Source organism: Argiope bruennichi, chromosome X1, assembly GCF_947563725.1.
Source record: "Argiope bruennichi chromosome X1, qqArgBrue1.1, whole genome shotgun sequence".
NCBI lineage: Eukaryota > Metazoa > Arthropoda > Arachnida > Araneae > Araneidae > Argiope > Argiope bruennichi.
Window position 1 is genome coordinate 107,238,757 of NC_079162.1, and position 26,638 is coordinate 107,265,394.

General features: G+C 28.7%; 1 protein-coding gene across 1 annotated transcript in view; it reads left to right on the forward strand.

Annotated features, from left to right (window-relative positions):
- LOC129959348 (uncharacterized) overlaps positions 1-26,638 on the forward strand; it is a 124,217-nt gene that overhangs the window by 54,771 nt on the left and 42,808 nt on the right. Inside the window, exons 3-4 of the mRNA XM_056072168.1 lie at positions 14,854-15,069; positions 24,426-24,547. Of these exons, the coding sequence (XP_055928143.1) occupies positions 14,854-15,069; positions 24,426-24,547 (338 nt within the window). The remainder of the gene's footprint in view (positions 1-14,853; positions 15,070-24,425; positions 24,548-26,638) is intronic.

Genomic DNA, 26,638 nt, shown 5'->3' on the forward strand with positions numbered 1-26,638 from the left:
TTTACTTTATTTGCCGCCTTTGGGGATCAGTCGGTTCGCCAGGATTAATGAATGCTAAAAGTTTCAATTAAACATTTTGTGTAACTTGTTCTTAATCAGCAAAATATTTTTAAAATTCATATTTTGATAGATATAAAACTCAAAATACGTATTTTACAAGCTTTACACTGAGCTATGCATTTTTCTAATTTTCTGTCTCTACACCTCCAGTTATTCTTGCATCATAAAAAAAGAGCAGCAGTGTTTAAAATGAACTCACTCTAAAAATTTTTGTCATTGTTGTTTTTGAAGTTTAATCTTAATTCTAAGTACAACAAAATCCCAACTGGTCTTTAAATTAAAAGCATGCTTTAAACTGAAATCTTCTCAACATAGAAAAAGAAGCCAAACTATCGTATCTTGATCATCAACAATGGGAAAAAAATTCTTGATGAAATATTAATAGCAACAATGAAAACAGTTTAAATTTCCTTTCAACAATGAAATACATTGTTTTAAAATATGCTTAAAATCATTTTTAAAAATTTGTTTAAAACATAAAAATATACAAGAAATTAGTATTATTTGGGAAAATAATTTTCAGAATTTTAAGATGATGTAAAATTATTTTTGTGCTATAATATTTTTGGAAGTTTTGGTGAAAAAACGTCAAAATTGCATTCCTTAATTAAAATCCCCTCCAAAAAGTCATTCTAAAGTGCACATTCTCACCTTTCAAATGTATATGTGCCAAGTTTAGTAGCTCTAGGCCAAAATATGTGGCCTATAGATCCCCAACACACACGTATCCTGGATGTGAGTACTCAGCTTGGCACGTGCACGCACATCCGTCTTTATTACTAGTAGAGATATACAATTTTGAAGCGATACGTTTGAAAATCATATTCTTTTTTTACCTACTTTTTTTCCGAAACAGCTGTTTTCCTAGCCCTTGCCCTCATTTAATTAAAATTTGCATGTATTTATATGCAAAGTTAGACTTGAGCTCTTTTCGTTGGCCTCAATTTATCGCGTAACTTCGGGGTATTACTGAATTTTAAAAAGGGAGAAAGAGTAGACCTCTTTTTCAATAAAATGATTCATTTCAATTGGTTTTCGTGATTCTTTATCTATGTGTTTAAATCATAAATGCTTTATCTTCCTTCTTTTATTTAAGTGTCCTTTGAAATCTCATTAAGTTTTTTTAGTAGGAAGATAATTAATATTTTGCCATCGAAAGGTGTTTTTATCCTCTCATATTTTTTTATATCTTTCCTTTTTGAAATCTTTTTATTAATTTCTAATTATTGTGAAATTTTGTAAAACTCCTTTATATACAAAACAATTTTTTGTAATGAATTACATTCATTTAATTGCATTTCTGACACTATTCATTAAAGCAGACATCGATTTTAATTTGAAATTAAATTAAATCAAAAAGTTAAATGTCGGATGCCGTCGGACTTTGTTAATTAATTTTAGACAAAAAAAAAAATCTTCAAGTAAAAATTCATAGAATTTTTTATTTCATTTTGAAGGTAAATTGTTAGTGAAGTTATGTTTCTCTTGTTCCGGTAAAAGCATGTAATCCCTTTTCTAAGAAATATATCTTGAGAAAAGCAATTAATGGATATGACATTTCGACTATAATATGTTATTTATAATGAAAGGGATCTTTTCAACATTTTTTTTTTTTCCTTTTAATAAAATTCTTAGAGCTACTATTTCCAAAAAATTTCGCGTATTACAATCCTTTAACTTATATTAATACATGGTTTTCTTCGAATGGAGTGTTGGAATATTTTTGCTTTAACGAAGTGACTATAGCTGTAGTTAATCAGTTTAAACCGATAACATTTATAAACAAAAGCTTCAAAGTCTCAAGATTTTTTTTTTATTAAAAATTTTTTTCTTTTTCTTTTTTACATTTCTATATATTGCTTCTGTGAATTGTTTTATTTTCTTGGCCTCCAATCTTTTCAATCATATGATTTTAAATATTCTGTGATTAAAAATAATTAACATGTCATTGAACGAAACTATTTCAGAATTCAATCGAAAACATTGATGTTAGTGTTTGAAACAAATTTTTGATAAATTTTGGATACATTTTTTGGTCATTCGCATTTGTTATCGAACATTCTAGCAATGTTTAAGACATTTTGAAATTTTTCATTCCCTCGCTACAATTGCGAAACTATAATGTCTTGAGTTTTAACAATATTACTAGAAAATTTTACGGCATACTCCTCCACTTATTAGATTGCCATTTGTATCCAACAAATAAAAAAAGAAATTAGATTTTTCTCTGCCAAGATATTTTCTATTTTAGGTCTTTATCAGAATGTCAATAACCTAAAGAAGCATACTTTACTTACGCAATAAACGAGATTTCAAAAAATTCCTCTGAAATTTTCTTCTGCGTTATGCTTTTTGTCTCATGCATCCATTAATGAAAAAATTTAACCGTTAAAGTAAATATCGTATGCATATCAAGCATCGAAACTATTTTGTGTTATAGAGCAAAGTATTTTTTATTTAACGTGGGAACAACGGCTTTTTGAGACTGTCATGGTCTGTTGAAGCAGATCCTTAGCCGGAAGAGGAAGCGTCTTAATTTCTTTTGTATGCGTAAGTGGAACTTTCCATATTACAAGCAATTGACCGTAACCAAGTATCTCAGTTGTAGGGACTACGTTTTCTGCTTCTTAAATTTCTCTTCATTGGTATCCATGCCCTATTGTGAAAGCGTGTTCAGCATTGATAGCATCGCATAGTAAAAAGTGGCTTGGGTATCTTCGAAATCTTTAAATCAAAAGCTTTCAGATACATTTTTATCTCTTATTGTATAAATTGTTAAAGAAATACATTATGCTTCTATTTATATGTATAATATCAATATATAGCATGAGTACAGTATGAAAACTGATTTTTGGTTTGGCATTACGAATTTAATCTTATTTATACAGATAGAATGAGAAATTTTAGATATAACGCAAATTTTCACTGTGATACGAAATTGCGCCTGACAAATTTATTCATTCATGTATAATTCTAACTTATATAAAATATTTGTATATGTTAGTTTAATTTATTTTCAAATTGTTGTGTTTTGTCATAAAATGCCACAAGTAATTAGTGGTGTCAGCTATTGCATCAAAATTTCACATGTTTTGCTGTGTAGTTCTTGATATAAAACTATGAAATACTGTTCACTGAAAATACATTTACATAACTAAAATTCATTAGATTTGAAGAACATCGATATTTTGAAATCGAACTTGCTTTTTACTTACACGTAAAGGAGATTCAACTGGGCAAACGTTGATTTTTTGCCATTTTTTTTAAAAATAAAAGTTTCGTTGTAAGATAATTTTTTGTATAACGAAAGGCTTTATACACCGCAAATAAGCTAGCCCTTAATGTCACAACACTTTGATCATTTGTGAGATTGCACTTTGAACTTCTGAAAGTATATTTGGGTATTCAAACTGATAATCATTTTTCTGTTGAATTAATAATGAATGATACGTGTAGTTGCATTATTTTCTTTTTCCTACTAAAGATAATGGGGATTTTAATAACTCTTAAGTTCGTGTTTAGAATAGAGAAATGATTTTTATAACAGTTAATTGAAGCGTATATGTTTAATGACATCGTAGTAAAAGTGAATAGTCAGCAAAATTTCTCATTTCTTCAACGGTAGCTTGCTAATTGATAATGCTCCCAAAATTCTTTTTAACATCTTTATGTTTCGCACACTTTTAAAGACAAATACAAAAACACTTTTTTATTTACTATGTTTTAAAATTATTTATTTTTCATTTTGTGTGTAAATTACATTATTTATGATCTGGCTGCTTTTTTATGACATGAAATAGTTACTTTAATTCAAAAATAATAACGTTTTGTTTTTATTGAAACCCTTTTTTAACGCATTCGTAGTGAAAAAGCTTATTTTTGTTGATAATTTTTATAGCTCTTTCTAAAATATAATTAAAAGTTTGTACTGTTTTGGAATATTAAAATTTATGTACTTTTATCTGATGGTTTCGAATTTTATGAATTTCTGTACATTCTTTTTTTAAACATTAACTAAATTATATTAAATTTCAATATAGCAAGAAACGAGTTTCATTATGAAATTTAAAAGCGAGATATTAGAATTATTCTTTTCAACAAATATGTACAAAATTATAAATTTGTTATTTTGATTGCATTGCTTTGTTTGTTATTGAGATATTTTAAATAAAGAGTAAGGAATTATTTTTATGAATTTCTTGAATTATATTTTCCTTCTACATAAATACAAAATACTATGTAATAATTTTTTATAAAATTTTTTTAACCTTTAAACTAATGTTACTTGAAAGAAAGATAACTTTTAGGATTTATTTGGATGTATAAAGGGATTTAAAAAGATTTAATTTTAGGGTTTATTCGGATGTTAAAATTTTTCTTTAAAAATTAGTGACTCTAAGACAGAAAATGTAAAAATCAAGTCTCCAATAGAATTTCAATGTTAAATTTATAATATTGTTTATATTTTTTCTAATGAAGATACTTGTCAGTCATATAGCCATATATTCTAATAAAAAAAAAAGAACTTTTAATCTATTGAAAGTTTTAAATTCGAATAATTTATAAATTTTTTGAAGTTTTAAAACTATCGCCTGTCTGTGGGATGGTACATATTAGATTTCTATAGTACAATTTATATTGTCTGTACATATGTTGTTTGCACTCTACCAGGTCCTCTTATTATTTTTTAGCTGCTTGAACATTTTTGTCCCTCCCTCCCTTTTTTTCTTCTCTAACCTGAATCTGTCAAGAGAACTCGTTTCTCACGAGGTAACCGTGACCTGAGAGGGAGATAGGGGGATCGTCTTAATTTTTCATTCTAGTTGAGCCTGTTACCATCAACTACTGTGAAATTTAACCTTTTTATCTCTAAGAGAGGAAATTTCGTTTTCTTTTCCTCGCATTTTTCATAATGTAATTCATCCTTCTTTATCAGCAACTTCTTAAAATTTTGGTTTAAGTTTTTTTATAATTTTGATTCTTAATACTTTATCAAAGTAAAATAACTAAATGTTTTATCTTTGAAAAGCCAAAGATAGTTTATCTTTGAATAGTCAAAGATAGTTTATCTTTGAATAGTCAAAGATAGTTTATCTTTGAATAGTCAAAGATAGTTTATCTTTGAATAGTCAAAGATAGTTTATCTTTGAATAGTCAAAGATAGTTTATCTTTGAATAGTCAAAGATAGTTTATCTTTGAATAGTCAAAGATAGTTTATCTTTGAATAGTCAAAGATAGTTTATCTTTGAATAGTGAAAGATAGTTTATCTTTGAATAGTCAAAGATAATTTATCTTTGAATAGCCAAACAGTTCTCCATAGGGTTATTTTATCAAACTACATTTCATTGCTAGTTAGAAAAAGTGATATCACTCAGAGTAGATATTTCTCAAGTTAATAACATTTTTGAGGGGGGGGGAATAAAGTGAAGCTATTAGAAGGTATTTAGTTGCATTTATTTGCGGTGATATTAGTCTCTTTTAACCATGTGATCATGTGTGATAAGGAGCATTCGTAGATATACAAATTAATGTCGAGATGAGGAAAATTCTTACCTAATAAAAGGCTTTTTTTTTTTTTTTTTTTTTTTGAATATTGCAAGTGATAACGGAATTTGTCAAATAAAATTTTTAGACAAAGGTTCAATTAAAAAGAAACTAATAACATTGCGTAATAATTAATACTTTAAGTTAATGTTTGTATTTTAAAAGGAAGAGCTAAGGATTGTTCAATGCAGAATGAATGTAAATTGTTTTGTACATTAAATATGAAAATAAATTATCATATGTGACTTAATTTTGAATAACAAAAGATAATTTGATATGTGATTAAAAAATGAATTCATTGTGCCAAAATTTCTTTTGTTTTCCCTCGGGATTTTCACTCTCTTACAACTTATGATACGTTATTTTAGAACTATTCATGCCATGCTCTGTTTCTTTCTTGTGCTAATGGACTTAAAAAAATTCAAATTACATCATGTCCATGTCTATTCACCGATATTCATTTTCGTTTTTATTGTAAACAATTAGTTGGTCAAGTTGGGAATAAAGTAGCTAGGAATTTTATGATAGTTTCATTTTCTTCTCTCACAAATGCATGTTTCATTTTTCATGTAATTCTTACAATAGAAAATGAGATGTATATCTTTTTCGATCCCATTTAGATACGGTACTCATAACACAAATAGCTTTTTCAATAAGTATAGCCTAAAAAAAATTGAAAGTACATATAAAAGTGCTTATTTACTTAATTTTTTTTAAAAATGTTTACATGAATTTTTTCCTCTATTCTGCTATTTGGATTTAAAAAAATAATTGCAAATGTAAGTCAACAAAGCATGCTTTTTTAAATTTTAATTTCTTTTAAACCAATTCTACGGAAAGCCTAAATCAATATTTCGAAAAAGTTTTTTTTAATTATATTTTAAGCGCTATATACGAAAATAAAACTTTTTCTGGGAATTTACTCTTCTTTCAAAAAGTTCCGCCTGAGACAGCGGAACTTTTTATCTAAACTTGAGCGACTGACCGGATGTAGGAAATGACCAGTTTTGTGGAGATAAGAATGCATGAAAATTATACTACCCTGTGTATCAGAATATGCTATTATCTGAAGAAAATTTCATTTGTTATTTTGACCTCTAAGCAAAAAACGTTTGGGAGCAATTTTAATTGGCTGTACATTTGTACCGGAAATTTGCAGTTTTCGTTCATGAATCTAAAAGTTTTCTTTTCGTGTGGTTTGGCTGATAGGGAGTAAATGACGCTTCAATACTAGTAATTCGCATAAAATTGAAAGCATACGAAATTCTTTTGCTGATACAGTGACTACATGAAGAAATTTTTCATCAAACTACAGTTTTAGTGACTATAACACTAATTTTGCATTGAGTAATAATCGCCAAATTTGTTTACCTGAGAACTAACAATGTTTCTACTGCACTCAAAGCATTTCGATGAGTAAAAAGTCTGTATCTGAAGTTCTGTCACTATTACAAATTTTCGGCGAATGATTCTTTGATTTGAAAAAATAGAACGCTTGCAGTGAAAACTAGTCGGGGACTTCAAACAACTAGCATACAAAAAAAAAAAAAAAAAAAAAACTGAAGGAAAAAGAATGCGACCGAAATCGTTGAACAAACAACAACAAATGCACATGATAACAAAAATGCGCGTGCAGTTTAGTAACTTCACATTTTCTAAGATAGGAAAAGTTGTTGCAGGTACTTTTTCAAAGTTCAATATTTGCACAGTAGAATCATTTCTGGAAGTAGCATTTTTTTCTTTTTGAAATCAAAATACATACGCGGAAAAATATGCGAACAAAACTTAGCTGTGTTCCAGCTTGTTGTTTTTGTACAGGAGATGCTTTAATACTTCCTTTTTCATTTTTATCACCCTCTATATCCGATGTGCCCTTCTTATTTTCCGATAAAATATAGTTTTTACAGAGTGTACTCATATGCTATTTGTGGGATACACAATAAAGTTGATTATCTAATTGAAAATAAAGTATGATTATCTAATTGAAAATAAAGTATGATTATCTAAATTTTCTAAGAGAATAGCAATATATAAAAACAGAAACACTGAGTTCGTTTTTGCTATTGATATTCTTAATATATTTGCTCAGATTTCGAATTACTTCTTACTATTACGAATATTTTAACATGACAGTCATCTATTTCTTTAGTTTTCAGTCATTCACCACTTAAAATATATCCCTAAAGATATGTAAAATGCATTTTATGAAACAATAAATATTTATTAAAATGCTTGAGAAAGTAATTTTTTGAATTCAATGTAAGTAAATTTGAATGTAATAGTTAATATTATTTATACCATGAAACTGACGTTTTCTAATTCTTTTTTCTTAGTCTCTTCACCTACAAATTTATTTAACTTCCTAATTAGATGGAAGATCCTATTTAGATGGCACATCCTAGTAATGCATTTTTAATTAGTTGGCACATCCTATTTGGGACATTTATTGTTATTCCAATCCCTATAATAACATAAAGGATATTTGAGGTATTGAGGCTTTTCCAAGTGATTTTTGCTTTTAAATGGCGAAATACTTTTATTTAATTTCAGGTTTAAATTAAAAAAATTCAACAATTTGAAACACATGTCAAACATGTCATTGTAACGCAAGAGGTTAATACAGGATATATTAATATCTGTTGCACTTCAATTTGTTTAGGAAACGAATTAAAATAGCTCCATTATCTAGTTTTCGATTTCGCATAGATTATTTCCATTCCGCTGTTCAAGGCATTTGTACTTTATATGACGGACAGTCAACAGTCCATTGCATAATTTTACAAATCGCAATATTTCTTTCATATAGTGATTATGAATTCTTTAAAGTCATAGTGTATAGTTGCGATTCTACAAAGACATGCTGGTTGCGCTAATTAATGTCTGCTAAATCTGTGAAGGTCCTACTGCTGTCACGTTAGTGCCTCATATGAGTTTGATAAGTTCAGCTGTGGTTTAATTTTGTCTGTCAGAATTGTGATTTTTATTGTTCTGTTTACTAAAAAAAAGAAATTGTCCGTAAAAAGTTATATTAAGCAATATACTATAGAATATTCTCCATTGAGTTGTATATTGTCATTCAAATGTCACGCATGATTTTTAAGGCTTGGTTTATAGCAAGTTAATTAACGGATTTCAATAAAACGGTGCAAAACTTATTTGCAATCTCTTTGCCAAACTCGAACTACGATGTGAAATATTTTCCCATTGATATGCCGTGGAAGTTTGTAGAGGAGGTATCCGCTTATATATATAGTCTTCGTCATCTAACTTTGGTTCAAATTACGATATTTGTTCCAAAATAGCTTTCATGTTACTTCAAAATGGGACATAAATTAGCTAAAATCTCATAATGTGTAATATATATTATGAAATCTGAAGAAAGTGATTATATATATATTTTTTCAGATAATCACCCTTCAAACTCCATTTAAGTGTTTTGTTTACTGTACTATCTAATTAGACCATCCCTTCTCCTCTCAATACGTGTCTTTCGATTCAACTAAAAATAATAATAAAATTTAAAAAAAACTCACTGAAAATTATTATGATTCCACTTGATTTAAGTAATGGATTATAGCATGACTTAAGATTAAAAATACAGTAATTCGGTGCGTGTATGACGCGTGAACGAATGAAACACTTTATTGGCTAAACCTCAAGCTGAGTATGCGTGAAAAGTATTTTAGATCTAATCGAAAGCGTAGAATCTAAATTGGGATTAAAAAGACTGCACTTGTAGGGTTAAATGATGTCTTATGTAAAATCTCCTGTGTGGCGATAAACCGCCAGATACGGCGAATGGAATCGAGTTCTTCTACCTTTCTGAATCACCTCGCTTGTTCATGTTTCATACTCGTTTTGAAACATAGTTATTTTGTATTTATTTATTTTGATTTTCCAATCCAAATTCTGTGCGACTAGCATTTAGCTAAGTGCATGTGTTAGCATTAGTTTGTCCTCCAAAACTTCATTCTTTTGTAGCTGATGGATAGTTTTGGAAGACATTGGTTTTCATCATTAGTTTCCCACAAATTACACTGGCCTGCAAAATTTTTGTTTTGAGATTCTGTAAATTTATTTTATTTTATAAACAATTTTTTTCGATGATGTGTCGAAAACAATATATGTGTTTCTTCATTACGACTGAAATTCTGGAATCACGAAATAACAATTTATTATTTAGAGAATGTGTGATTATTTCTGAAGAAAGTATACAGTTCGGCTAGAGTTGAAATATAATATCTAGAGTATAATATATAACCATCATTCTCATAAACATATTCGTTATATTAATTTATATATATCTATATAATATAAAGGTTTTTACTATTTTGGAGGGCAGTTTCTTGATATTATTGAAACTGACTGGCCCATGTTCCGATATTAATTTCATTGATTTTTCAGCAATTTTTTAATGATAATCAAGCCAATAAATGTAGAGGTTTATATGCATACTTTAAAATGCGATGAATATGAATCAGGTTTAGAAAACATTTATCATTATTTGTAATATCTGGGGAAACTGCTTTAATCTTAGTTTAACAATCACTCCTAATTATTAATTAATAGTTAGAGGTGAGAATCATTTGGTAAAATAATTTGTATTGAACCTAGAAAACAATATAAAGACCTAGATTTATTTATTTTTATCTTAGGTCATTTTTTTGGAGAAAGCATCATTCAATGTAAGCTTTATTAGTTATAAAAAATATGTTTATCATTAATATTAATTTATGTCTGTAAATAAAACGTGAATTTTTGCATAGATAGTTAGCTGCCTTTATATCAAACTTTATATTTCGAAATTTCCGTGTTTTTTAGTCCAGCTCTAACTTCAACTTTCATCCTAAATATAAACTTTCTTTTCTGGTAATATCTTTTGTGTTACATAAACACCTTGACTGCCACTGACGCCATTTGATTTACGCCTGTGACTCAAAACTACTCTCTAATTAGATGACCGCTTCCCTATTACAGTCGGGAGACATTAGAGATGAGATCATCTAATTATATAAAGCACCCATATCATGGGCTTGAGTTGGACCTTTTATATAAATGTGCGAATAGCGAACTTATTGAAGGAGTTTAGCGAAATGAATCCAAGGAGGGATGAATCAGCGGAAATTCGCCTTAGCTTCTCATATGTGCTGTTGTAATTTTTTTTTATCCGAATGCCATTATGTTTAACTCACAAACTAATTTCTCATCTATTTCTTTTCTCTTTTTCTTTTTTATTTAAATTAGGGCTTTCTATTCGCGATATCAAATTTATTTAGTACTAGCCGCCTTTGGCGACCAGCCGGTTCGCCAATCTTAATGTTCGTTAAAATTTTAATAATTAAATATTTTATGCAATTTCTACTTTAATAGCTTCTTCATCAAAATATTTTAAAACTTCAAATTTTGATTATCATATAATTCATTCATAATATTATAAAGGCCTTCAGTCATAACGTAATATGTGTCTCTCTCTTTTTCTGTTAGCACCCATAGAATTTATGCTTTAAATTAAAGTAGAAAGAATTTATCTTCAATTAATATAATAATATTTTTTACTGAAACAAAGCATTTTTTTTATAATCTGATTACTGAAAATAGAGTCACTCTGCGTTTAAACTTTATGGGCACTAAAGAATATCTTTTTAAATTTATGTAATATCTCAAGAGTTGGTCAACAAAATTTTCTTAGATTCATTATGAGCAGATCGATTCATTAACAATGTTTAAATTTAAATGCATGAAACACTAAGAAAATAAAACGAATCGTTTAAAATAAACGGTTGAAAACAGGTTTTAAAAAAACTACTTAAAAAACGATGTACTTAAAACTATAAGCATATACAAAAAATATATAACTAACATAAATACAATTTACTTACAAAAGCATGCAACTAACCCAAAAATAATTTAAATCATTCATTGATAACGTTGTCATGGCAACAATCAGAACAGAATACGCATGCGTGAATTTTCTTCGCCGGTTACGTAACGCAAATACGTGATTTTTTCTACGCCAGTTGGGGTAACGCTATGCGGATTAGAAATTTTTAATTTCCTTTATTCTGTTTTATTTTAATTCAAAAGTACTTCAGAATGAACCTGAAAGATTGATTCATTAACAATGTTTAATTTTAAATGCATCAAACATTAAGAAAATAAACAGAACCGATTGAAATAATCCGCCGAAAAATTTTAACCCTAGCCTCATTACTGTTGGGAGAAAAAAAAAAAACTGAAGCCTTTCTCGTTTGGCGCTGGGGATAATGGAAGATTTTTTTGGCGGAAAAGTTGGCGGTGGGGAAAATGGAAGATTTTTTTGGCGGGAAAGTTAGTTTTTAATTAATAATTAAAATTCTAATTAAAAATTCGAAAAAAGAAACCCCAGGTGCACATTCCCAACCTCCAAGGTATACATGTACCAAATTTGGTTGCTGTATGTCAAACGGTCTGGCCGGTAGAGCGCCAACACACACACACACACACATTGAGCTTTATTATAAGTATAGATTAAAGTTCCGTGCAAAAATTTAAGTGAAGCATCATTAATATGATGCCATTCTTTTTAATAGATGACTTTAGAATACTATTTGCATGCGGTTGAATGTAAAAGTATGTGCATTTGAAGTGTTTGACAAAAATAATTGATAATTTATACATAACGTCGGTTTAAAAGTATAAACAGTAACTATTTTCATTTTGTTATCACGGCCTCTAGAATTGCTTGAAAATTGGCTTCAACTTTTTCTAATGAAGGATTCTACTACCTTGAAAAGAAAGCTAAGAAGATGCTTGGCAGTGTACCGAGTTGAATTAGCCCAATAATTTTTCCTGCGGATGAGGAAATTTGTGTTTACTTGCCTTTCTGAGAGGCCGAATTTATTTTGATTTCGAATGTTTTCTTTTCCTTTTCCCTGTAGCTAATTTAATATTCGAACTTTAGAAATTTAATATTCGATCAAATTTGAAAGAATTATTAACTCTGTTCAATAATATATAATGATTTAAAAATATTTAGGGTTTTTGCATAAATCACACGAGATTTCATGAACCTAATTGTAAAAAAATAAAGTCACAAATGACTGTAATAGCTGCCTGTTATTATTCTTTTAAAATTCTTGAACTTTTAGTTAAATTCTTATTTTACTCTATCCCTTGTGTTGTTTTCTTTTGATTTTAGTTTAAAATCATTTGACCATTTGAATTTTCGGCAGCGTTTGGAAAATTCTTAATTTTTTAAAAAAATTCTTTTTCTTATTTTTGAATTGTTTTAAATAGAAATAAATATGTTTTCTTAATATAAACAATACAATTGTATCTCTTTGTCAATCATTTTTTTTTTTTTTTTTTTTTGCGTAATTGAAATAAAGCTGAACAGAAATGGATTTATTGAGAAAAATAGGAAAATGGACGAATTATCTTCATTGGCCATATCTCTTTAAAAGTTTTCAGCAAAATTTCAAATTTGAAAGTGGAAATTGGAAGTGAAAACAAAAATTCGTTCAGAAACTTAGAGAACATATATTACAAATAAACCAAGAATTTTTCATTTTTTCAACATTACTATAGCCATCACAATTTTAGTTTGAAACAATGTTCTTATTAACTCTAACCCCTTTCCCCTTCTTTTCGAATGCAAGCTTAATAAGTGGAAGGGAAATTGCTGAGGACTTGCATTTGAAAGTAATCTCATTTTGTCTAAAAATAATTCATTGAACAATTATTTTTGACGGCTGTAGTATTTTATATTTCCTTAAAATTTCTTAACACGGAACTCTATTTCGCTAAAATATTACTGAATAAGGAGTTTTTTTTTTTTTTTTTGCAAAAAATGTGTGTGTGTGTGTGTGTGTGTGTGTGTGTGTGTGTGTGTGTGTGTGTGTGTGTGTGTGTGTGTGTGAGAGAGAGAGAGAGAGAGAGAGAGAGAGAGAGAGAGAGAGAGAGAGAGAGAGAGAGAGAGCCCATTTCGTTTTTCAGCCTTAATTATGCTGGCAAATTGGCTTTATCGTCTGTATGATGCCACAGTATCACGGTATCATTTTCGATTAATCAATAAAAAGTTCACGGGGAACTGACAGATAATTATAAAAAAATTCCTGTAATCATGGAGAAAAATTAGGGAAAAAAAAACCGATTATACATTTTTTAAAGCATTGTAAAGGTTTTAGGCTTTCGAAAGGAACACTAAAATCATATGAAAATAAAAATAATCCATAATGCTGGAGCAAGGATTTTATGAGGTAAAGTATTATCGGACAGAAATTATCGAATTTTCAAATTTAGTATATTTTTGTTTTGAAGCCTGCTACCACACTGTTTTAAAAAATTTTAACAATAAACAATGTTAAATAATGAACTTTACTTGTGTATAATAAATAATTTTTACTGTAAACGCTTTATTATAATAGTTTTTTGACATCCTGTGTTTTATAATTATTGAAAAATAGATATAACTAAATATTTTTTTTGTGGGATTGTTTTTGTTTTGCTAACTTTTTCACTTTCAAATAACACTTGCGGTGAACATATACGATCTGGCCTGAGATTATAAAATATATGTTTGAAGTTTATATATTTGTATTATAAGTTAAGCATTGTAGAGTTATAAAGACGTAAAATCCGTATATTCTTACTTTTTTTTTATTAAAATAAAAATTAAGATGTATGTGCTTAGTCCATTTTTTTATACTGTGCTTCTGTGGAAAATTATAACAATTATGAGCGTATTCTTGCCTCATTAAATTGAAAGTTCATAATATAGATCCCGGCTTCAGAACTTGAGTTTTAATGGGCTTTGAAACATTTTTCTGGATATAGAAACTTGCAGTTTTTAAAATTATGCCTTCAAATATGTGTTACATTTTTGTTTCAAAGTTTCGTTTGTTTTGGTGTTATTCTCCGTTCGCTGTTTGATTAAAATGTTGCATGATATAATCTTAGATTTTCATAAAAACCAATTTCTCAAACATTGAGAGAACCGCTTAGAAAATGTTTACGAAAATGATATAAAATGGTATTAATTAGACATAAATGTAACCAAGTAATTTTTTCATTGCTTTTTTACAATGTATATCACTCGAGAAATAAAGCTAAAAAACTTAGATAAAAACTGCAAGGTTGAAAAGAAAAAATATTGTAAATTACTTGTAAAAAAAGTGTTTAAAAATTAGACTATTAATTACTGATATTTATATTAGATTTTCCGGTAAATTTTAAATATTGACGATATTGTTTATTTAATTTTTTTCAGGCAACTTAAACAAGAACTATTATGTTTAAGGAAGCGAGCTGCTCTGAGACCTGGTCTTGATCCGTTACGAAATTGTGCCCGGTGTTTGTCTGAATTAGGAAGAATTTTAAATCGTGGTGCTTTGTGTCCTTCATGTCTGAAGAAAGTTTGCAAAGATTGTCGACAGTATGGTGATGAAAATCACGAATGGCTCTGCATTTATTGCTATAAGCAAATGTAAGTATTATTGACTTTTTTCTCTTATCATTTTCTTAATTTAAAACTTCAGCGTTAAAAAAAACAAACAAAGATTTGAGGATTATCTTTCCCTCAGTCGATTTTAAAATATACTTCGATAAATTAGTTGAGTGTATGAAATAAGACTTTTTCATTTTCTTAGCCCTTTGTTAAATTTTTTGACACAGAAAATTCCCTTGATATTTGTCAAGATATCATTTACTTAACTTGAGAAAACTCCTTTATATCGCTTCTCAAACTTATTGTGATGTCCGATACTTTCTGAAATATAAATGTTCCCAAACATTTAAAAGGCACTCGGGATCTAGCATAGGACAAATTTCTATGTCAGTGTCACCCAGATCAAACATCCGTATGAAAATTCATGAGTGATTGCGAGTATTTGAAATGTCTCATTGAACGGACTTAGTATTCTGAAAAAGTACCAAAGATGAAATTGGATGGAAGCGTTTTGTTTCATATCAGTATCTCATGCAATTAGTGTTCGAAGTGGTAAAGAATTTTTATTCCAAGCAAGTTTATAAAACTCATTCATTTACTAACATTTGTTTCATTTATGGAATTCTCAGACACTGGGGAAGTATTTAAATGTTTGATCAATATTCATGCGGTATCTTATTTTGCATTTTGCTTTCTCAGGGATTGCCTTTAGAAGTGTACTTTACATTGCTAATTGAAATTGCTCATTACGAAAATAAATAAAATTCTAAAATGTGCTGATGATTGCTTTATTAGCGATTTGGAAGCCCTGGCACCTGTTTCCAAACATGCTAATTTTTTTCATTTATTCTTATATATTTCTTTTTTATCTCTAATTTTATTGGTTTGACACGAGAAGAATTAATCTTTGTCAGTCTATCGAAATGTTGTAAAGCAGTTACAGCAATTAATTTTCATTTGCTATCATTATTTGTAGTTTGTTTTATAATGATTCATTACCTCTAACTATGTAATTAACGCTTTAATTTTTTGTATTTAACGTACAATTGTACATGGATATTATTTAATCATAATATAAGTCTCATTTTGTGTTAACTACTACGTTCTATTGCATTTTGAAATCTTCCTCGCATTATGCCTTCAATGTATACTTTTGTAAAGGGAGGTAAATTTCAATTATTGGCCGATTATTTATAAGTTTGCGATTTCATAGGGTTTTTTACACCATCTACTTTTTATCCATACAGCTTCCTGACTGCGAAATTTTATTTCTTCATTGTTATTATGGCAACTGTTTGGATCTCTGCAGAATTAGGTTTCATTTTGGTAACAGAGGATTTCAAATTGAATCTGATTCTTTCAACATTCTATTGTTTCTTATGAACAAGTGTGTTCTAAATCTGGCCATGAATAAAACATCTTTTATTTTGTACGTTGGGGGTATACTTTTTTTAAAAGTATATTGGTTGCTATTTCTCACATGTGTTGCTTTAATCGTCTGACCGTTATTCATAATTGCATAATCTGTCCTCACGAAACTGTAATGTAATCTCAAACGGCACATAATTCTATTAAATCAGTTATTTGCTGTATGGATTGATATTACGTCACAGATTCAGTTTTCATTTTGGCATATAAGTAGCCACTACTTCCTAAATATGACCTTTTTCAATCAAATCCCTATGTAACGCTAACTGAATTCTTAGTGAGAAAGTGAAGAAAATTTTGTTCTGGATTATGAGAAAAATTTCTGGAGACCAAACGAAAATTTCGTTAAAAAGGATATGTAAAAATTATCTCCGTGCTATATATTTAAAATTAATATAAATCTTTACATTAATTAATTTAATTGTAATGAAATTTATCTGGTATCTCCTGTTAAAATCGTCGAAAGAAAACATATGAATATATGGCAAATATGTTCATGTGTTCAACATATAAATATAATAACATTTAAATATATTGCTATAATGAATTAACCAAATCTTTTTTTAATGCACACTTTTTCTGAAGAAAAGCTCAGTTTATATAAAACTTGAATGGAAAGAAGAAGAATTTTCGTTAAATCTTTAAAGAGAAAAAAAAAAAGATTTTTTAAACAATTGCGAACTGTTCCTTTTCTGCGGAAGTGGTTTTCAGCATTGTTACAAAGTGACTCAGGTTTCGTCCTATGGTTTTGGAAACCGGATGCTTAATATTTCATCAATGATCGTTCTGAGCTCTTTGTCTCTTTCTTATCTGAAGACATAAAAGTAACCAAAGGATTTTTTTTTTATTTTACCCTTTCTTGTATTAAATTCAGGAAACTTGATTTGTTTCTTATGACTGCCAAGCTTTCTTCTCTTGTCAGCTCAGACTGGTGTCCGACTCATTGTTTTCATGGATAGCAAATATTTTGAAAAGTAATTGTTTCCCATCCTTGGACCAATTTCTTCCCTTCAACGAGAGGTCACTGCATTGTGTTTCAGCCTTCAACGAATGCCTAGATGAGTTTCTCATCTGTTGGTCAGTCGAAACGGGGTTTTGTTTGAAATATGAAAAGAAACATTAATTGTATTTATTTGAATTTTCCATATCAAGGCTCCTTAAACTGTAGATCTGACCCCAAATAGGGTCGTCAAAATACTGGAAATGAGTACACCTTATTACTCAAAATAACCGAAAAAAAAAAGAAATCTTGATTTGAAATATTTTATTAAAATTTGCCAAACAAACTCACTTTTTGTTTAATAATTTAAAAAGGATTTCTGATTGATAATTGTATTCCTTACTTTGATATTTTCATAAGCTAGTCATCGTTTCACATTGTGATTTATTTTATGATCTGTTTTTCATTTATATTTTTCCAGAAATATTTTCATTCTCACATGTGTAAATTATTCTTCTATTTCAAATACAAATTCTATTTTGCGTGTAAGCTTGAAAAAGAAAGAAAGTAACTATGCTTTATTTAGGTATGCTTACACTAATGGAACAGCTTTAATTTGTTTGTTCTATTTTCTATATTATCCTGAAATTTGAGTTTGTATTCCTGATCTATATGATTAGTAACGGATATCAATATTTGCAACAATACTGGGGATGTGATATTACGCCAAGATGCTAAAACATACGAAATATCCTTTTATCGCTGTTTTATAAGCAATAAGAACAAATTACGCCTAATAATAAACAAAAACAAGTCTTGCAATTACTGCTTTATTAATGGTATTCGTCATTTGGTTTTCTTTCATTTCTAGATACAGTTGAATTCAAAACAGGATCATCAAATTTTCAAGATAAGATTTACAATCCTTGCAGAAATGGTATGCTAAATCAAGGCCAATATATTTGTACTTAGTTACTGCTTGCAGTAGTGGCTGTTTTTAGTTGCTTTAGATGACTAAAAAAAACTTTCACGTTTTTTGAAAGATTTTTAATTTAATATTCTCATGGCATTTCTCTTTGAGCAGTTACATACGTGATTTTCTGTATAAATACTAAAATAGTGTTTTTAGACATTTTAAAATTTATCTTCGTGTTTTTGACTTTCTATCTTAAATCTTCCGTCTTCGCTTTTCCCTTCAAGTAATTTATAAAAAAAACTATTAAGTAATTATTTTCAAGGTATAAATTCTTCTAAGTCCGGCAAATAAACTTAAGATGTGCTTATTATATCTAACCTTGTGCTGATTACCGCTGCCTTTACATCTTATTTGCTAAACAGTGAACTATAAAAAAATGTTAAAATGAATTATACCATGTATAAATTTTTATTAATCGTTCGATCAAAACATTCGTTAAAATCATAGTTGTCTAGAATGATTCTATGTACAAATCAGCTGAAATGATATTAAATGTTAAAGCGGGATTCAAAATTTGTGTTTAGAATTGTGATAGGATAAAATGCAGACATGCATTAACCCCTTAACTGGTTTATTTTCTTTACTATCTAATAAGATGACACCTTCTATTTTGGGAATATTTTTTTTATTTTGATTCAAATGGAAATCCATTGAATACTTATCTATGTATTCGAAGTAATTTTAATATTGAATTATAATCGTTTATTTTTTGCTTACAACTATCAAAATTCGATAAATCAATGCACGTATGGCACTCGGGCATAACAGTTAAGCGGTTAAAAAATTTATTGAGATCTTATTACTGCCCCAAAACATCTCGCGTAATATGTTTAAAATTGGGCAGAATATTGCGTGATTTACTTCTACTTTGAAGTGCATTATGTGCTGCTGAATAGATAGGAATATTATTCATCGATCTGGAAAAAAAAAAAAAAAAACAGCACGGATTTTAAATGGATTAAACATCATTCCGCAGTGCAATTGAATCCCATCTGTATGTGAAAGAGCTCTATCGGTATCTGATAAACGAATAAAAAATTTTTTTTTAGTTTATGAACTTTTTTTCTTCTAGAAATGAATGATGTTTTCTGTGTGCTTTAAAATTTGTGATACGGATTGTTTTGCTTAGTACATCAGTATCTGACACTTGTTTCAAAAAGTTAACGCATGGTTAAATAAAATATTTATATATATCTTATCCCTCGCTCACTGACTTAAAATTGGCTCCGAAATCAAAACTTTTTTTTATCGGTGCTCGTAAAATATTGCAATTTTAGCAATGTAGAAGTAATGTTTACCGTCAGTGCATGTTAGTGAATTGATATGTGCTGTTTCATTGTCGTAACTAGATACGTTTGTAGAAAAGCTGGTGTTATTATGTTTTATGTACTCAACTTGATACTGGAATAAAATTATTTTTGTTTCTTTTAATTTCTTTCGTATAAATGAATATTTTTAGTAGATGCATGCAATAGAATTTATTTGATGCTCTCTTTTTCACTGCGTAGTGAGTTTCCGCTTTTATTTTGGATTTGAGTTGAATTCGTTAAAATATATTTATGATGTTGATGACAACTTTGCAATTGTTTCAATTCAATGAAATGTTTTTATGCAAAATATTTTAATAAGAATGTGCTATTCTTTCAGCCAACGAACATATTATATGGTTTTATATTTTTGGTAATCTCTGTCGTGTTGATTGGAATATCTACATTTAAAGGCTTGCCATTTATTTATAACAAACTTTACTCAGAATTCTAATCAGTCGAAAAATTCTAATTCTTGAGTTCAAAACCGCGTATTTCGAATAGCTGCTGTTGTAAGATCTAATAAATGAAATTAATTTGTTCGATTTATCTACTTAATTAATTCTTAAAATGATTTTGATTGTTCTGGCATTATCGTAATATTAAAAAAATCAATCAGATAATAATCAGTCGGGAAAATGTAATCAATATCATTCCCAAATTCCAGACTCAGACAACATTGATATTTTTACATTGTACAAATTATGTGGCAACAGTATATATGGTCATGCCTATAGAAATTTCTCTTGAATATGAAGATGGATTATCACTAACTATATATCTTATAAATTGATTAGAACTTAATTTGTACATTTAATTTTGAAAATTTACTTTGAAATAAAGAGTCAACCAGTGATCTTGTATATTGAATAACAAGATAAATTCTGTATTAGATTCTATGTCATAAATCTAAAAATATACTGTATAAAAGAATAATAACAACAAAAGAGTATGTGAATTAGCTCACTCTCTGGGTTCTATATTTTGAAAACCCGATTGTGGTCAGGCTTTTCAAATATACAGATTATTTTTCCAAGATTAATTTATTTTGGTTAACGAATTTATAAGCTATTTCAGCATCACAGGTACCCTGACATCTTCCAGAGTTTGCGTAGTTCCTTATGTTGCGTAAGAATTAATTTATGCTCTGTTTTGAAAACAGAAATATTTTTTTCTAACATCAAATATAATTTCCTTTTTTGTTCCTGGAAAATTAAACCACCACTCATACAAAGCCACAACTTTAATTGAATTATTCATACCTAGAATTCTTAAACTTCCTGCTTCTTCGAAGACTGAAAGTCATCGTTAGTTTATCTTATTTATTTGACTAATTTTTAAAATATAGTTCTTTTAATTCATCTATAATCTTGAAATTTTTTGTTATTCTGTTAGATTAGAAAAATTCCATCATCATTAAATACTTATAAGTTTAAATTTCATGTAAAAATTTGTTAAAACTTTTTGCTTACTGCTCTATTAATTCAGTACAGTTTTCTCAATAATATTTTCATTCTAAATTTCCTGCAATTTCAAAAATAGATGTAAATATCTTACAAATGATTTATTATGTTTCAAATTTTCATTCTTGCGTTTACTTAAATGTAAAGCATTCCTTTTAGAGCTAAAATTAGACTTTTCTTCCGAACCCGTGAGTTTCGCCTTAGAGTTATCGATCGTTTTGTACTCTTCAGGTGCAGCAATTTGTATTGTGTATTTCAGATATGATTCATTAAAATGGATTAAAATATCTTCGATGTTTGAACAAAGATGTATGCATATTTATTTCTTTCTAGAAAGGAGATGCATCTATTTAAGTGTTATTTCTTGCCAAGCATAAACATTTTTCTGAGATTTTTGTTTGAACTTTTAATTTAAAAGAAAAGGACATATATGCTTTAGTTCTTCTTTGCAAAACGCACGTGACTCATCATTTTTGTAGATATGAAGCGAAACTAAGTTTAAATATTCGGTGGATCTAATAATAATTAACGGGCGATGTTTTTTTTTTTATTTATTTATCTAGAATTTCAAAATTTTCATTTTATGTAATGAATATTTTAATCATTTGCATTTTGCGTTGGCAGATTTTTTTTTTTACTCTACTGAGTGTCCAAAATAATAACAGAGTGTCAAAATTTTATTCGGATTTAATTTAATGAATACTGATTCTTAACATATACGCTAAATTATGAAGTCGTGTAACAAAAGATATATTTTATTAAATTGATTGAAAATTGAGGGATAAATTTAAGAAATATAAAAATTTATATACTATACACTATACATTTATTATGTTTTATAATTTAATTAAAATTTATAATGAATAATTTGTTTTCCATCACAAATTAGGTGGTGTTTAAAATTTCAACAATGTATCCAATAGAAGAAACCTCAGAAATATGGAAAGTCTTTGCGTCTCAATATTCCATATTTTACTACGCAATTTTTCTTAACCAGTAATCTATTGTTCTGATTTTTTTTCAAATCTGGTATGAACGTAAAACTACATGTTGTTTCTTGATGTGAAAAAAAAAATCAGAATTATCTTTAAGATAGATGGTACTGCTTATTAAGCAATGAAAATACTGTCTTTTAACTATTTATATATTCCTCCACCAGGAGATGTCAGTGGTTGTATATCAAAGAAAACAATGGCTATCTAAAGAAATGATAATATTGTTATCTTTTGGAATAAAAATATGTGAACTTTGTAGTAATAACACACGTGGGCAGAGCTTACAGAACTTGTTCAGAATATTTCCCATCCTTGACAATACAGTGATACAATCGTTAGATAACACTTCTTTGCTCTCATTCATTTCTTGTGATGGCATGAATGCAGCATTACAACTTTGTTTTATCTAGTGGAAGTATAATAATGTACAATTCTGCATAAATGTACAATTATATGTACAATTCTGCATAAATGAACTCATGAAAGTTAATAAGAGCCAAAAGTTAATGAATGCACCATTCTACATACATAAGTTCTAGATGACCTTGGAGAGAATTTAATTTTTCTCTGCAAGCCAATCTATCTGTCTGGATACTTCTGGTGCAATCAGTGTTTCACTGCTGTAGGGTTGTGACGTATACTTATATCTTTGCTAGTTTGCACAATTCATCTACATTATATGAAATAACCATAAATATATAAATACCAAAATATAATTATCTGTCGCCCTTCAGTGCATTGTTATACATTGAAGGGAAAACATTGAGTGGCTTCAGAAAATTTCGCATCTTACATTATCAGAAAACTGATTCTTAATGTGAATATCATGAATAACGAATGGATTTGTGTTACATAAAGAAATGCCGTTTGGCAACGAATGCATTAGTTTTGCTTGAAGTACCATTTATCAATCCAAATAATTTATTTCCGGGAAAAGAAGATTTATATCTTAGATTTGAGTCCAATTACAAAAATCTGTACGACGTTTACTACCCAATTAATCTTAAAGATATTTTCAAGTTATATCCGAGAATTCTGTAAATAAAACTGACAATCCCAAACAGACATTATTCTTTCTGAATTCTTTCATTTGTAATTTATTCTCCTAATTTTACATTTTAATATGCGAATAAGCCCTCAATATTATAAAACAAATAGTTGCTATTCATATCTATTAATGTTTATAGGTCATTTAATAAAAGGATGAGAAAAACAATCTGCGAATAACAAAGATTAGTTCCAAATATGGTCACAGGAGGGCAAATCACCGTGGAACTATTAAAAAAAATATGTGGCATTCATGTGGATTTTCTTTTCAGTGCGATGCAGTAACTCTTATAAAGCCAACAAATATTCGTGGAGAACTTGTTTTCAGCGTAATTTATTTTTTTCCCTCCTCGCCAGCTGCTGTACAGAGATTTCGGATTTAAAGGGGCTTCGGACAAGTCCAATCACTTATAAAGGATTCCGAAAAATGGTAATGAAATTGGAAGAAACAGGTTCGTTGTCTGGTCATGCTGGAAAAGAAAGAAAACTCGTTTTTTCAGAGATAGTGGAGGAGGTTGCTGTTCCAGTTAAGGGCGACAGAGCATCAAATTTTCAGGTCGCCATCAGTTCCCTGTCACCGACAAATTTTCCACGAATATTTGTAGGTTTTATAACAACTACTGCATCAAGTCGAAAAAAAAAAGATGTGTTCTGTGGGTTCCCACGATGGTACTCTTTCGGACAGACATATTTAGAACTATTTAGTATTATTATTCGCTGAATGTTTTTTCAACTCTGTTGAATTATTCACAAAATTTCACACTTTTTATGATCAATGATTATGACTATAGACAGCTTTGTTTAGGAGAACTTTATGAATACTCTGCATATCTGATTTTTTTTTACACATTTCTGGAATTTTTATGTACACAGAGTCAATATAAAAGTCATTTTTTTTTATTTTTTAACAAATACATTTCATATCCAAAAGCTCGCCTTTTTTTACAATTATGCTATATATTTAGAATCAAAATTAAACCCTATGTCAACCTTATTCGAAATTCTCTTAGGTTTGTGAGCAAATTCGTTTTGATAGATAAAATTAGGATTTCGTTCTTGGATTCTGTCGAATATCCGTCTTGTGTTTCGATCCTAATCATATTAAATCTCGTTGCGAATTAGACGTGATAATGCGATTTAGTAGATGCCTTTGCATTCCATGTCTTCTTCGTGAGTTATATGACTCTCATCCAAGAAAAAAAATATTTTCTAGATTAATGCTTTCATCTTTTTTCACAGGCAATTGAAAGCCATTTCTGGCGAATGGATGCAAGAATTCAGTAAGTTATCTATTCGACAGGGTGTCAAAGATCCTCCGAGAGATCAGTTGAGGAAAGTACTTCAAGAATCTCAAAGAAAAGGTATTTTGTTATAAGCTATTTGATAGTGTTTCGTTTCCCTTTTTCTGTTTTTGTGTTCTTTAAGTTATACGGAATTTATGTTTCGCAGCTATATGCTTATTTAAAAGAGAATTTAAACCCTAATAAAATAAATAGAAAAATAAAAGCAGCACTTTCATAATGAGATAGAAAGAAAATGAAGGCGTTTTCTATTATTTATATAAGTAATATTTATTTGCAAGCTTATATTATTGCTTTCAATATAAATTGGGGGATATGACTCTCGCACAGTATGTCTGCTTTAGAAGTTTAGCATTTTTTTTAATAGAATGTTCACTGCCATTCTCTCTAAGAAATTATTAAATATTTTTCAAATTGTAAAACTAAGCAAAAATAGGTTGATTTCAATTTTTAGTCGCCATGCTGCTAAATACAATTCGTACTCTTAATAAAAGCTGTAAATTTTATATCAAGTTTCACTGAAAGAAAAATTAACCTTACCTACAGAATATCTTCTCAAGAAAGGCTTGCTGGGTTTTAAAATCTAATGTAGACTAATTTTCTTCACTTCGAAAATATTTGTTGAAATGTTGATGAGTTAAAAACTGTTTATCAATCTTTTGGCAGCCTTTTTTCCTGCATAAACTTTTTTTGTTGTTGTTTCAGAGATTTATTTTAAAAAGTAGAAATAATGCTTTAAAACTGCTTTGATAGATACTTCAAATCAATTTGTGTGGTCTGTGCGTTTGGAATCTATATCTGATTTGCAACATTGCTTTTGTTGCATCGGTTTTAAGTGATAATGATTTTCACAGGTGAGTGTTTGTAAACTTAAAGAACCATCTACTTGAAAGCTTTAAAAGACACCACTTAAAAAATAGAACTCAAACGCTTTGGACGCAGCAAACTCTGAAGTTTTTTTAGCTACGTGCAGTAGAAATGAGTGGGTGGAGTGCAATGACTGCGAAATGTAAAGAACTTGAAAGCGTGGTTTGACGCGGAGAAGTGCATCTTAAACCGATTAACAGCATAAACTCAATTCCTCTTGGCTTGAAATATTTTTTGAAAACACCTAATCATGATAATTAGAAAACACCTAATCATAATAATAACTAATGGTAAAAGTACACGGGAACTTTTTTTCTTGTTCTTAAAAAATCTTTTTGGAAATCGTAAAATATAGCACTATATTAGTGCGTGGGAGAAGTTCAATGACTCTAAACTCTGTTCCATTAACTCCTTAAAAAGCTCTTTTGAAAATTTTAATTATTATTACTTTATATGCTGCAAGAATTCGAACATGGAATGTTTCTTCAGTTCCGAAATTTTCTCTTTGTCTTCCAAAAATAATTTAACATTTCGCGTAATACTCTGATTTTCGCGCGATGTCAATATTTGCCATCGAATTTGCATTATGATGACGTCCAACTTGCAAGCCTGAGCAGTATTCGTACACAATTTTTTTTAACATATGCAATCGTAGATTTGTAATCTATGTCTACTTTTATTTAGAATATATGCGGAAAGCTAAGCTATATTGAGTAACATTTTAGTATTAATGCTTCAAGGTTTACAATGCTTTATTCTTCCTTGAATAAAAACCACACTCTTGGAAGTATTCTGAGGTTTTCTCAAAATGATCTCAAATTATGCTATAGTAATAGTCATTTTTCACATAAATATAAACATTTCATATGTTAACTTTAGAATCAGCAAAATGCAAAAGATAGAAGAATCACATAAAATTCATTTCGGATATTTTTGCGTATAGAAAGTAGAGTTTCTTAAATTTCATTCCTTTTCTTTTTCTTATGCCTAGCTTAATTTTAAAATTTCTAATAGAAATTACTCTCTTTTTGCCAAGAAGCTGAATTATGTAATTCAAATAGTTTTTATTTATTATTCATTTTTTTTTCTGTTTACTGCATTGATAATTTATTATTTAATAAACTGGTTTATAAAATATTTATCTAGTCACCCTCTATTTTTATTTAGATATCTTATTTTTTCCCTACTTCTTTAACTTAATTTTAAAATATTCAGCCGAATGTAAATGATGGATGAAACAACTTGGGCCAATATGCATTAGAAAATATTTGTTTTTATTTAATT